Consider the following 14,353-nt stretch of genomic DNA (forward strand, 5'->3'; position numbering starts at 1 on the left):
ACGGTCGTTAATTAGCATCAAGATGTACGTCTACGCAAAAACAGGGGGACTCAAGCAGCCATTCTGATGGTGCATCCAGCATCGTCAGTGGGCATGTGGAGGCGTGTCTTTAACGGATCTGCCTTTGGTGGATTTGCTTCGATCTATCGTTCATTTACATTCTTGTGTCTTCAGGTTGGATCCTTTCAATCTAGGCTACTCTTCATCGGCGACGATTGTTGTTCTGGTTCGCTTGTCCTATGAGGCCTTAGCACGGCGACTTCGCGACTGTCTACTACAACAAGTATTTGTCCGGCTCCAGTGAGTGAGGAGGCGACTTCCCGACTGTCTGCTACAACAAGTATTTTCCAGCTCCGATGAGTGAGGAGGCAACTTCCCGACTGTCTACTACAACAAGTATTGACGGCTCCGATGAGTGAGGAGCGATGACGATGACATGCCTTGGGCTTGTTACAGTGCTTGTAGTTGTCGTGAGGTGGTCTATATGAATTTGGATTTGATTTTTATTATTCTTAGTTTTCTTTGTATGTCGTGATTGAAATGGATAGATAGTAGGATGTTTTCACGAAGAAAATTAGCATCAGATGCTCCACTTTCTTTCGAGTATTGGTCGCTGCGGAACTAAGAGCATCTCCAGCCGCGCCCCCAACAGCCCCCCAGGCAATTTTTTTGCGTCGGCGCCCAAAAATCGGCCCAGTCGCGCCCCCAGGAGCCTGTTTTCACCGGTTTGGGCCGAAACTGGCGCCGGCGGACCCAGGCCGAACCCGGCGCGCTGGGGGGCGTCCGGGGGTGCCGGGGCAAGAGATTTTGGCGCGAATGAACTGCGGGCCCGCCGAGTCAGCGACACTCACCTCGTCGTCCTCACAACACCTCGGTTTCCCGCGGGGAATCAGTGCCAAGGCTGCTGCCGGACAGTCTTCCATTGATTCCTCACGGGCGGCGCGGCGACGCCCCCCCCCTCCCGCCACGCGTACACATGGCGCCCGACCGCTATAAAAGCAACGCCTCCCCCTCGCCTCTGGCCACACCCGCCCACAGCCACCGTGCTCTGCCTCTCCAACGTGGTATGCCTCTCTCTCCCCGTACGCAGCCGCCGCCAACGTTCCTCCAGTCTCTCCCCAAGCCGAGCCGCGACTATGGACGAGCGATTCCCCGGCGATGGGGCGGTGGCCAACGGCTTCGGCCGCCGCTCGCTGCACGAGTGGGAAGCGCACTTGCTGTTCGAGGCCAACATCCCTACGCCTCCCGACATGCGTGTAGGGCCGGGGGGTGGAGGCTGAGCGCCAGTGGCGTCCCCATCCCACAGCTGCCCGACGTCAACGCGCGCGCCGGCTCCTTCGCTGACGAGGTCGACCACGTGCGGGCGTCGCTGATGGAGGAGCAGCGGGCCCTCCCGCAGTACGCCGCCGACAACCATGAGGCGTGGGCGGCGTACTTTCAGCACCGGCAGGCGCAGCGGCTGGCCTCCACCAACGGGGCGCCGGTGGTGCGGGGCACCAAGAACAGCGAGGGGCGCCGCCTGTGGTGGGGCGCCCCCGGCCGCTCGCTTCACGCCGCTCTCCGGCACCTCGAGGGCGGCAACGACCCGCCGTTGACGTACCTTGCCGCCCAGACCCGGAGCGACGGCCAATGGATGCCGAGGAGGACGGCGTCCTCTTCTTCCTCCTCCTCCCGCTCCTCCTCCTCCGGGTCGCCGGCGCTGTTCAGCGTCAAGGCCGAGCCCGCGGAGACGCCGCTCGGCCGGCACACCCGCAACGCTGGCATCGTCATCAACAAAGGAGGGCGCGCCTCCTCCTCAGCTCCTCCCCGCTTCGTCAAGCCGAAGACGGAGCCCGGGCTCACCTGCATGAAGATAGAGGCAGGCCTCGCCGCCGTGAAGACGGAGTCCGGGCTCGCCTCCGTGAAGATAGAGGCAGGACACGCCGCCGTGAAGACGGAGCCGGGGCTCTCTGACGAGGTGGCCTTGAATTGGGCACGCGAAGACTGGGCGCGGAAGGAGCTAGAGCGCCAGTGTCGTGCCTTAGAGCAGTTCGCGGCTCGGCGCCGTGGCCGCGACGAGGGAGGCTTCGTCGTTCTCGATGACGACAGCGACGACGACGCGCCGCCACCGGTCCGCCAGGGTGACCCCGAGCAGGGGTCTAGCAGGGCGACCGCATCAAGGAGGAGAAGGACGACGAGGGCAACGGCGATGGCGACGACGGCGGCGACTTCGCCGCGCTCAGCGCGTTCTTCGACCTGTAGTTGCGGCCTTTTTTAAGTATTTCACTTTGCTGTGTAAGAAACTATTTAGGTCGCCTAAGTAATGTCATGTTCGCCAAATTTTAGCCGAATCTTTGTCCTGTTTGCCGAATTTTAGCCGAATTCCTTTCAAAAAAATAGAACACCTTCTGGGGGCGACCCTGGGGCCGGCAACTGAAAACCCGAAAGCCCCCACGCCGATTTTTATGGTCGGTTCACCCTCAGGGTGCCGATTTTAGGCCAACTCCACCGCGCGGCCCCATTCTGTCCGGCCCCGTCCGTTTGGGGTAAAATGGACAAACGAGGCGGCCCAGCGCGCGACGGCCCAGACCCATCTTGTCCGTTTTGTGTCCGGGCCGACCCATTTCGAGCGCAAACTTGCGCCGGGTTTGGGTCACGGCGGACACCAAACGGACGCATGCCTCGTCCGCGTCGAGGCCGCGTGGCAGGCGGCCACCTACCTCCCACCCGCCCACATCAATGCACACGAGCGGGCGGCCCCACCTGTCATCCGCACATCGAAAGGTCGCCATCCTTCTTTAAGTGGGAACCGTGGACCGATCGTCGTCCACACTGCCGCACGCCACCCCGCGGCCTCCTCGAAACCCGACAGCGCCGAACCCTAGCCCTCCCTTGTCCTCGAGCTCGCCGGCCGGCCACCACGAAGCCATGGGCTTCTGGAACCGCAAGGGGAAGCACGACCGTGAGGCCGGCTCCTCCTCGGGGCGCCGACGCGGCTCCGTGAAGAAGGAGGAGCCCGCGTCACCGCCGCGCTCCTCCCGTCGAGCCCCCGCGCCGGCCCCCTTCACCATCAACCCTAGGCCCGCCGGCGAGCGCGACCGGCAGTACCTCGCGGCGGACGTGTGCCGGCGGTACTGGGATACGAGGACGCCGGTCCCGTGGAGCGACGTCCACCTCCCCAACGGATGGCACCTCAGCACCGACCGGGTCCCGATCGCGCCGGCGCCGATGGGCGGCCGTGCGCGCCGCGATGAGATCGAGCGCGGCCACCTCCTCCTCCCCGACGACCTGTTCTACGACGACAGGTACGCCCCCGACTCGGTGCTCTGGGACACATGGCTCCAGGACGAGCACGACACGCGCCGCGCGTCCTACTTCGCCGGCACGCTGTCGGGGCCGCGGCGGCCAAGTCGAGAGGTGCGCGGGCGTACGCGGGTGCGCGGCCTCACGCCCACGCCGTCGCCTTCCCCGTCTCCGTCACCACCTGCACCTCCTCGCATGACAGCGGAGGAGGAGGCCCGGCTCATGCAGCGTGTCATGGGGGACTCCATGAACACGCACGACGAGCGCCAGTGGGATGGCTTGGAGGAGGCGCTGGCACTCTCTGCCGCCGGCGACGTCGCCTTCCCTGAGATGGAGATGGTGGCCGTCAAGGAGGAGAAGAGGGAGGAGGCTATGGAGGTGGAGCCGGTGGCCGCGTTCCACCCCGGCCTGGTGGGCCAGCAATGGAGCTGGTCGTGCACCGCGCCGGAGATGGCCGACGCCATGGGGGGCGTGAACTGGTGCCCCACGCCGCCGCGGTCATCGGAGCGGGAGGCGTCGCCACGGGAGGAGGTCGTGCAGGCACCTCCCGCCGTCCAGCCCGCCCCCGTCTACCACGCACTGCCGGCCCACCTCTGGACGCCGCCGGCCTACGCGGACCTCGTCAGCGACGACGACGACCCGGCGGCCACTGAAGACGGCGACGACGGCGACATCGACGGGCACGGGCAGAAGTGCTGGCGGCGGCCGTTTTTTATTTTCTTTTTTATATTTAATTATGTCAAGTTGGACGTGAAACTGGGCCGTTTTGTGGCTGTGGCGACCCTAACTAAGTTTTATGTTTATTAAACTGCACTTATTTACTTTTTTGTCATTTTATTTACGTTTTTCTTTTTTTAAATCATGTCCAACGCGGACGTGATTTAGGATGCGGCCGCGCGGTGGACGCACGCACGACCCAACGAACAAAACCAGACACGGGCGAACCCATCGGCGCCTCAAAGAAACAAAATCCGGACAAACCCGACGTTTGGGGTGGCGCGGTGGAGTTGGCTTCCGCGCCCCTTGGGCGAAGGCTGAGGATGCTCTAAGAAGATGGTCTCGGCGAGCTGGTCTTCGGCCGGACCAGTCTGCACCACGGACGGGTCCAGCGTCTGCGCCCCAGCATCTGACCGGTCGTTCAGCATGGCCCTCAGCCCCAGAACCCACTAGCCGGGGCCCCGCCCATACCCCCGCACCCAGGCGCGTCTCCCACCACAACAAATGAAAAACAACTCGCCTGCGGCATCAGACATGTCAGTGTGTCACTGCACAGACAGAGTAAACAGGGCAGCACGAACCCCCCTACGCATGCCATCCAACTTTGACGAGTCGGCAACACCGAGGCGTGGTCAAGGCCAAAATAAAAATTACTACTACAGCATAATCCTCGGAGATTTCCCGCTACAGATTAGCACAAACAAGCAAGCAAAACATCTGTAGCTAACTGAAGAAAATGCCGGCGTCAGGTCAGGTGGCACGGGCGGTGCCGTGGGCCAGGTACACGCCGGCGGGGGAGGAGAAGCCGAGGCGCTGCGGCGGCGCCGCGTGCGCGCTGGTGGCGCCCTGCGCGTCGGCGGCGTGCATCGCGCGGATCGGGATGGCTGATGTGGCCGCCGCGGCTTCCACAGGCTTTCTTGCACGGCCGCGGCCGCGGTGGACGTGGCGCTCGCAGTACTTGTGCCCCGGCACCACCCCGCGCGAGCACCGCCACTTCTTGCCGTCCGTGCGCCGGCACCGGTCCGGCTCCGGCTCCATGCTGCTCCTGTGGTCGTAGCACATGCTCCCCAGTCCCGCCACTGCACAACAGATTAAACGATCAACATCGGCGATAACCAGCCAATCAATCCAAAACAAACAGGCAGGAACGCCGGTGAGAAAGTAGTACGAGGAGAGTGCGCGGCACGTACGGGATGGGAACCTCTGCGGGGCGGAGGAGGAGGCGGCGACGCTCTTCCAGATGGGGAGGACGAGGTGAACCGGCACGGGAGCGTTGGCGGCGAAGTAGCGGTAGATGAGCACCTGGTGCTCCAGCTCCTGCCGCTGCATGAACGTCAGCGCCGACGGCCGCGTCGCCGCAGAGGCCTCCGCGTCGCCGCGTCCGCTGTCACTGCAGCTGCCGCCTACGCCGAGACCCAGCCCAAGAACCAGCGGCGACGGCGCCGCCATGGTCACCGTCCCTGCGCCTAATCCAAGCAACGCACGTCAAAGACTAATGAATGAATCATTTACTTGCCTGAGGCAGACGGGGAAAAGTACGGCACACCCTTCCCTACCATCATTGTCGTCGGCGTCGGCGTCGGGGCCGGAGAGGCGGGGGAGCTTGGACGGCGGCGAGTGCTCCTGCCTTCGCTCGGTCATCTCTCGAGTGCGCCTTTCTTCCTCCCTGGCTGGCTGGTGCGAGTGCGCGTCGTGTGTGCTGTTTGTGTTGGAATGAACACGCTGTGGATAGAGAGGCAAGGGTGGTACGTATGGAGCTCGCGCAGGTTCTTTGAGTAGAGAGAAGCGAAGGGACGCGACGCTGCCGTTTGACGTCGGCTGTCGGTGTCAGCTGGCTACATGTACGGGACACTCCACCGCTGACAGCACCGCTGGTGCTCCGGAACTTTGACGGGATGCAATTACTGGAGCTGTCAAACTGCTGGCAAGACCGACGACGCTTCGGCCATGGTTGCTTGCTGCAGGCTGCACCTTGGAGGTTTTCCTTAAATGCCTCCGTTCCGTTCCCTGGACATGGCAGGTGAGGCCGGGGAAGCACCGACGACGCGCTGCATCCCACGCTGGCCGCACCCACGGCGGCTTCAACGCCGTAGCCCGTAGCGAAAGCGCGCTTCACGTGCAGTGCGGTGTGCCACGGCGACGCCTCTTGGCTCGTCGGGCTCTACGCAGGGCACGCCCGAGACCGCGTCCATGCATGCCCCGCCTGAACCTAGCATGTGTAGCGCCGGGCCGGGCACGCTCTCACCGTACAAGGAATCCCGGCGCGCATGCCGGGTAGACGCTCGCACCGTACACGCGCGTATGGATGTGTCACGAGATTACGGTACGGGCAAGGCCAGATACCCAGATCTACGTCCGTGAGACGCATGGGGCTGTGCATGGGGCCTCGCCTGGTCAACATGGCTCGGCTCTGTGCGCTCTCTGCCATCGACCCCTGTCCCCTGGCTACCCGGCTAGCCTCCTTTCACGCGGTACGTGACCATCTAAAACATGACAGCGGTATATTTTCTTTTCTTTCAGAGGAAAATTAGAGATGTTGACCAAGTCAAATGCATTAAGCACGAAGCAGACCAACTTCTGGAGAACGATGAGAAGATTAAGTATAGATGACAGGAGTACTTCGACAAGCTGTTCAATGGCGAAATGATAGTTCTATCATTGAAGTCGACGACTCCTTTGATGATACCAGCAGGCTTTTTGTGCGGCGAATCCAGGAGTCTGAGATCAAGGAGGCTTTAAAAATGATGAAAGGAGGCAAAGTGATGATGCCCTGATTGTATCCTCATTGAGGTGTGGAAAGGCCTTGGGGACATACCGATAGTTTGGCTAACCAAACTTTTTAACCTCATTTTTCGGGCAAACAAGATGACAGAAGAATGGAGACGGTGTGTATTAGTATCAATCTTCAAGAACAAGGGGATGTTCAGTTGTATTAATTATCGTGGAATTAAGCTGTGGGAGAGTCATTGACACCACTTAAGAAGAATGAAGTTATGGGAGAGAGTCATTGACACCGCTTAAGAAGAATGGCAACGAGGAAGAATAGAGCACGGTAGGTTGCCATCGCTCGGGTCCCAAGATGGCCACCGCTCTCCCGTTGAAGCCAAGCTTGGTGGGCTCAACATCAGCGGGTGATTAGTTGCTTGGCTGCGACCTGGAGGCGGACAACTTTACTTCTCGGGTCTCCGGAAGCGGAGGTTACGAAGGCGGAGCTGGAGAGTGCCGAGGTGAAACTGGAGAAGGTGAAGTTTCAGTTCTCGGGGCTCATGGTCGGACACGGGGAACGGGCATATGCGATCACAAATTAGGTGTATTAATTATACCTCCAGAGCCAGACGAGCACCGCTTATGTAAACGTAATGAAATCCATCATGTTTATATGAAATCTGTCATGTTTATATGAAATCCGGCCGTGTTTGAACGAATGGATGGGGCGCCAGAGTGGCCTTCTTATTCTTCTTCGCAGCGTCCTTGACGAGGGCCGGTGCTGCGGACATCGGTTATCTAGCCCTCTTGCCGCCGGCTAGAGCGGCGGGAGGACGGCCGACCATCGCTAGAGAGGCAGTCACCACCCCAGTGACCTTTGGCGCGATTGGAGCCAGTGCTTGTGGCCAGTGGAGCTTTTTCAACCCCATCCTCTTTTTCGACGTGAGGGTGGTCTTCGATGGCTACATGCCTATGGCGGTGGCCGGTGGGGGTGGCGGGAGGGTCTTGGCTATCCATTCCAACGAGGGGGCGGTCATTGGTGGCGACGGCGGCGTGTGGGGCGGCGGCGGGAAGGATGTAGCCACGAGGGCGGGAGAAAGAGGTGCGTGACTTTTACTCGGCTGCGCAAGCGCCGAGTATATTTAGGCGGCTTGGAGGTGATTTTCGTCGAGGAAGGAAAAATTATACTCCCTTATAGATTTTTGGAGTTTGGCTAGGTGCGGCATAGAGGAGTAAAATCGAAATTTTACTCTTGTATAGACTTTGGAGATTGGCTAGAGATGGCCTTAGAAAGCAACATTGCACATAGTTTTATTACAACCAAATAAATCACGTAGTACAATAGTAATAAATACTCTAGAACCAAACACAAATTTCATAGTTTACAAACAAAATGAAATTTAAATTGTCACAAGAAATTGGTTGCCAAGATGAGTCCACATAGGCTCAAGCAAATTATTTTGGAGTTGCATGTGAGTTGCGCAATTACACATTTCATGATGAAATTGGGTGAAGTATGCAAATGTTGTCGGTACATGCTCAAGCAGAACATTTTCACCATGAAATTAAAACATTTGGTTGAAGATTTGGTCCCCACACTCATCCTCTACGATCAGTGATGCTTTGTCATACAAGCAGTCATCACCTCCCACATCTTCTTGACGCTTCAAGTTCTAGCAGGATACGAAACGATGGCCTATCGAGACTGAAGCACACCATAAGCACACTCTACATCCTTCCTAGCACTCTCTTGTACGTGAGCAAACCTAGCCCTCTTCTCTCCTACCGAATTGGAGGCTGTCTTCGCAAGTTGACCACCGAGGTTAGATACCACCGGCTAGATAGTATCCCTTGTTGTAGTGGTGACCATTGATCTCAAAGTTGACCTCTAGGCAATTTCCTTCTGCAAGCCTTCTGAACATTGAAGAGCGCTAAATCACGTTGATGCCATTGTGAGAACCAGCCATGCTGAAAAAAGAGTGCTAGATCCACAGATCTTGTGAAGCATAGCTTCAAGTATGATAGTGCGACCTTTGACAGGCCCCTATACTACCCCTGCTAAGAAGATGGACAGTTCTTCCAATTCCAGTGCATAGTATCTATGCTATCAAGCATCCCCGAAAAGCACCTATCTGCACTGATCGCCAGTAACCGGGTTGTATCCGTGACAATTGGCTCTCTCGGGTACTGTAAGTGCGTCTAGTGCCACCCCTAGTTGGTTTTGGAGTATTGACGACAAACTTCGTTGAGGGACTAATGTGTTTGTGAGAATTGCAGGATAACACAGGTAGTAGTCCCTCATTGATTCGGTTTACCTACCGGAGATGACCCCTAAAAATGTGTGAAGACATTGAAGACAATGGTGGTATGTGAAGATATTCAGAACGAAGATTATGACTCGAGAAGACATTCACGTGAAGACTACGGAGTGCGAAGACATAGTTGTTTCGTAGTTTCCTTTTCTTCTTTGTTGAGTCATAGGAACCACAACACTGTTAAGTGGGGTCCAAGTGAACAAAGTCAGAGTGACTGAAGTGATGCTCAACCAAATCCTATGTCTTCGAGCGAAGACAATGAGAGCAAATCTTATCCAGAGCTGGATGAGTCAGCTTTACTTGTAGCCCAAGTCAAGCTGTCGCGTGTGTTTGAAATCTGACCGTTGGACACGTGTCAGTTCCTTAGTGACCCAGGGTCATTTCGGACAAATCAGGTCGGGTTGCCTCCTGGCTATAAATAGCCCACCCCCTACACCATAAATTGGTGGCTGCTCAGAGTTGGTGCACGACTTTTGTTGTTTGAGAGCAACCCACCTCCGAAGCATTTGAGAGAGAGATCCTTGCGAGGACAAAGCCCAAAACACCCAGAGCCAAAGAGTGTTAGGCATCACTGAAGTCTTTCTGTCTGCGTGATCTGAAGACTTATTACACTTGAGGATTGTGTATCCTCCAGCCGGTTAGGCGTCGCGTTCTGAGCATCCAAGAGTCATTGTGGATTGCCGGTGAACGAAGTCTGTGAAGGTTTGGAAGTCTACCTTGAAGACTTACCAGAGTGATTAGGCGAGGACTAAGTGTCCTTAGCTCAAGGGGAATAAGGTGAAAACGCGGTCTTCTGAGTTGAATCTCAGTTTCCCTAACCAGACATACAGTTGTCACAGCAACTGGTTCTATCTTCTCCCTCTCGTTACCTACAGTTTGTCTTCGTGAAGTCGTTGCCTGCCTGCTTGATCTGATTGACTTCACTGTGTGACGACTATTGTTGTTTGGCTTCATACTCTTCCATCTTGATCCATACTACCTAGCTGCTAATAGTCTTCGTGCTTTCACTTCATTGCTTACTTGACTATGGCTTGTCTAGTGTAGTCTACCTTCCGCTACATATCAATAGGTTCATTTCTATTGTTTGTCTTCAAAGCCCTTGTGTTTTGAAGACTTTGATAAAAATCGCCTATTTACCCCCGCTCTAGTCGATAACTAGCACTTTCAATTGGTATCAGAGCAAGGTGCTCCCTTGTTCCGTGTGATTCGGTTTAACCACCTGGAATTTTAGCTATGTCGACTGCAGGGATAATCAAAGTCTCCGCTGCGTGCCCTGTCTTCGATGGCACTGATTACCCCTACTGGAAGAATAAGATGCGTATGCATCTTGAAGCCATTGATGTCGACCTCCGGTATGTCGTCAAGAACGGCGTTCCCAAGGCCAGTGAAGGTGTCACCCCTGCTGATGTCAAGAGGTTCATTCAACTGGATTCCACTGCCAAGAACATCATCTGTGGTCATCTGACCAAAGGACAGTATGGTCATGTGAGTGCTCTGGAAACTGCGAAGCTAGTCTAGGACTGGCTCTCCAAGGTCAATGAAGGCGTCTCAACCCAGAGAGACTCAAGGATCAGTGTTCTTCGCAACCTCTTCAACCGCTTCTAGAGAAATGACAATGAGAATGTCCAGCTCACATTTGATCGCCTCACTGATATCACAAATGAGCTTCATGCACTCGGCGCCACTGAGATCACCAAGCATGAAATCGTCAAGACACTCTTGAGATCGCTCGACAGCTCATTTGACACCCTGGCCCTGATGATTCAAGAACGCCCTGACTTCAAGACTCTCGATACGTCTGACATACTTGAGAGGCTCAACACACATGAGTTCCAGTTATCTGAGAAAAGATATATCTATGGTCCCAACCATGGCCGAACTCGCGCTTTGAAGGCAAAGGCTGTTTCCTCGTCTGAAGAAGAATCTGACTACAGTTCTGGGGATCCTGAAGACATTAGAAAGGAGCTTGCTATGCTTGTGAAGAAGTTCCAGAAATTCACTAAGAAGAAAGGCTTCAGAAAGTCTTCAAGATCCAGCTCGAGAAATGATGAAGCTTCTACTCATGACCACAAGAAGAGAACATGCCACAAGTGCAAGAAACCTAGTCACTACATTTCTGAGTGTCCACAGTGGGACAACGAGAACAAGAACAAGAAGAAGAAGAAGAGCAAGGAATATTATTCTGATGACAACAACAAGAAGAAGAAATCCTCAAAGTCTTCTTCCAAGTCTTCGTCCAAGTCTTCATCATACAAGAAGAGCTCATCTCGCAAGGCTCGTGCATTTGTTGGCAAGGAGATGGATTCAGAAGAGGAGTCTGCTTCTGAGGAGGCGGTGGTGGAGTCTGAGGAGGAGTCCGATTCAGGCGTGGCAAGCCTGGCTCTAGCTACAGCCTATGTTCCCAAGTCCATCTTCAACACTGAAGACAATGGATCCGTCACCAATGCTGATGCTAATGACAAGGACGACTCTGCCCCCACCTACTACTTCATGGCACGCGGTGCCAAGGTAAACTCACGCGATACCTACTTTCAAACATCAAGTGAAGATGACTCTGATTGTGAATCCAAACCTAGCTACAAAACACTTGCTAAAATTGCAACTGAACAACTCAAAGCTATGGAACATATTCAAAAATTGCTAGACAAAAGCGATGACCTGTTGTAGAAATGACCCGATCTCAGTCCTTAATTGAAGACATTAAAAAATTTCATGTTAAGTACGAGGAACTTGAAAGTCGTCATGAAACGCTCTCAACAACTCATGAAAAGCTTTCCTACGATTATCTTCAAAGGAAGCAAGAACTTGAGAAATTGAGAGCGGCTCATGAAGATCTTCAAAAGGAGAACGAGTCACTTCGCGCTCAACAGATCATCCCGCTCAGGAAGGATTTGATCCACCATGTCTAAAATGCCTTGAGCGTGATAACGCTACCTCTGTTGCTAAATGTTCTACTGCTGCTACTGTTGCAATATCTTCAACTACTGATGTGGTAACTACCCCCCCAACTGAGGATACCACTACTATTGCTGATGAGAATGCCAGGTTGAAGACATTGCTTGAGACAGGAATGTACAAAAGTCTCAAAGGGCATCAGACACTATGTGATGTCCTCAAAAAGCATATTCTGAACCGAAACCCTAGGAAAGAGGGTGTTGGGTTCGAGAGGAAAATGAATGTTGATGGTTCTTACTGGAAGCCTGAGCAGTACCCAAAAACCACAAGGGTGGCTGCAAAGGGACCTTCAGTGGATCCATCCACCTTATCTGGCTTCACTTGTGCTAACCCGATTATCATTGACGAATCCTTTGATGCAAACTTTAAACTGTTTAAGAATCAAAATGGTGAAGTGTTTGCCAGGTATATCGGTACTAACTGCAAGAATGGGCCACCTATTGAAAGTGTGTTATATCGACTAGAGGGGGGTGAATAGGCGATTTTTATGAATTCTTCACTGAGGAATTTGCCAGTGAGGAAATTCCTTAGTGAAGAACTACTTGCAGCGGAATAAGTACTCAAAAGTATGCATAGCAGAACACAAGCATGGTCATCATGATGAAATGAAGACAAGCACAGAGTACAAAAGCGTAAACACAGGATAGCACAGGATGAAGACAAACAGACTGAAGAAATTGAACTGAGGAAATTGAGAAAGTCTTCAGTCAAAGTCTTCAAACACAGATATGAACAAGTGCACAACACAGTTATGAGGAAATGAAAGAGTTGGGGAAATAGAACCAGTAGGCTTGGTGAAGACAATGATTTGGTAGACCAGTTCCAACTGCTGTCTCAGTTGTACGTCTGGTTGGAGCGGCTAGGTATTTAAACCTGAGGACACACAGTCCCGGACACACAGTCCTCACCGTATTCTCCTTGAGCTAAGGTCACACAGACCTCGCCCAATCACTCGTGGTAAGTCTTCAGGTGACTTCCAAACCTTCACAGACTCGGTCACTCGGCGATCCACAATTTCCTCTTGGATGCTCTAGACCATGACGCCAAACCGTCTGGAAGAAGCACAGTCTTCAAAGGTAACAAGCGTCGGATCCACGCAGGATCAATCTCTTCAGTGATGCTCAATCACTTGGGGTTGGTAAGTGTTTGGGTTTGGGTTTTCCTCACTTGATGATTTTCGCTCAAAGTCCTCGGAGGATGGGATGCTCTCAAATGACAAGTGTCTGTTTCTCTCGGAGCAGCCAATCAGCTAGTGGTTGTAGGGGCGGCTATTTATAGCCTAGGGAGCAGCCCAACATGATAAGACATAAATGCCCTTAAATGATATGACCGTTAGCTGGGTAGATATTTTGGGACAGCTGGCGCATAGCACAGCAACGGTCGGAAATTTGAGTATCAAATTCATCAGGGCTATCATGTTCCTCACTGTGTAGGCAATCCGCACTGGCGAATTCCTAACTCCTGAGTCAGAACAAATTCCTCAGAGACCAGAAGAACTTCGTCTCTGTCACTGAAGAATATGACTGAACTGTATGAGATTTCCAATGTCTTCACTCGAAGGGATTGGTAGGTGTAGGATTTTGAGTTGAGCATCACATGGAAATTTTTCCTTAGTATTTCCTCGACCCCCTTTAACAGTACGGTGTTTCCTATGACTCAAGAAAGAGAAAATGAAACTACGAAAACAAAAGTCTTCACGCTTCATGTTCCTCAAATGAATACCAAGTCTTCAAGGTCACACCAATTTCTTCACTTTCAAAGTCTTCAGAAAGTCTTCAGAAATCCAAAGTCTTCAGTCAAAGAACTTCATTTTTAGGGGTCGACTTTCACTGTAAATATCAAACTCCTCATAGACTTATAGACCTGTGTACACTCATAAACACATTAGTCCCTTAACCTATAAGTCTTCAATACACCAAAATCACTAAGGGGCACTAGATGCACTTACAATCTCCCCCTTTTTGGTGATTGATGACAATATAGGTTAAGTTTTCAACGGGGATAAACATATGAAGTGTAAATACTGATATTGAGGAATTTGATTGCAAGATATAGAAGAACTCCCCCTGAAGATGTGCATAGTGAGTAATTTGCTTTTGAAGCAATGCACACTTGAAGAGTTGAATCATGGAGATCTCCCCCTATATCTTGTAATTCATACACGCATTTGACATAATATATGAAGAATTTGAAATGCATGATGAAATATGGTGACTGATGTAATTCAACATGTGTGCAATGACATTAACGAGGAATAAGCATGCAGAAGAAACAACAAAAGTATCAGGCCACCATAGAGTTTAAGTTTACAACTCGATCCAACAAAGTCATCAGAAGAACGAGAGTTGTAACTTAGGAAAAAAACGCCCATATAATAG

At 53.3% G+C, this 14,353-nt stretch overlaps 1 protein-coding gene across 1 annotated transcript; it reads right to left on the bottom strand.

The window, feature by feature from the left end:
* Nucleotides 1-4,628: 4,628 nt before the first annotated feature.
* On the bottom strand, nt 4,629-5,951 carry LOC109783251 (growth-regulating factor 12). Its single transcript, XM_020332526.4, has 3 exons — nt 5,556-5,951; nt 5,190-5,465; nt 4,629-5,078 (listed from the first exon to the last, which is right to left on the bottom strand). The coding sequence occupies exons 1-3, from the start codon at nt 5,638-5,640 to the stop codon at nt 4,750-4,752; spliced, it is 690 nt and encodes a 229-aa protein (XP_020188115.1). The 5' UTR covers nt 5,641-5,951; the 3' UTR covers nt 4,629-4,749.
* Nucleotides 5,952-14,353: the final 8,402 nt, after the last annotated feature.

The sequence above is a fragment of the Aegilops tauschii genome, chromosome 2, assembly GCF_002575655.3.
Source record: "Aegilops tauschii subsp. strangulata cultivar AL8/78 chromosome 2, Aet v6.0, whole genome shotgun sequence".
Lineage (NCBI taxonomy): Eukaryota > Viridiplantae > Streptophyta > Magnoliopsida > Poales > Poaceae > Aegilops > Aegilops tauschii.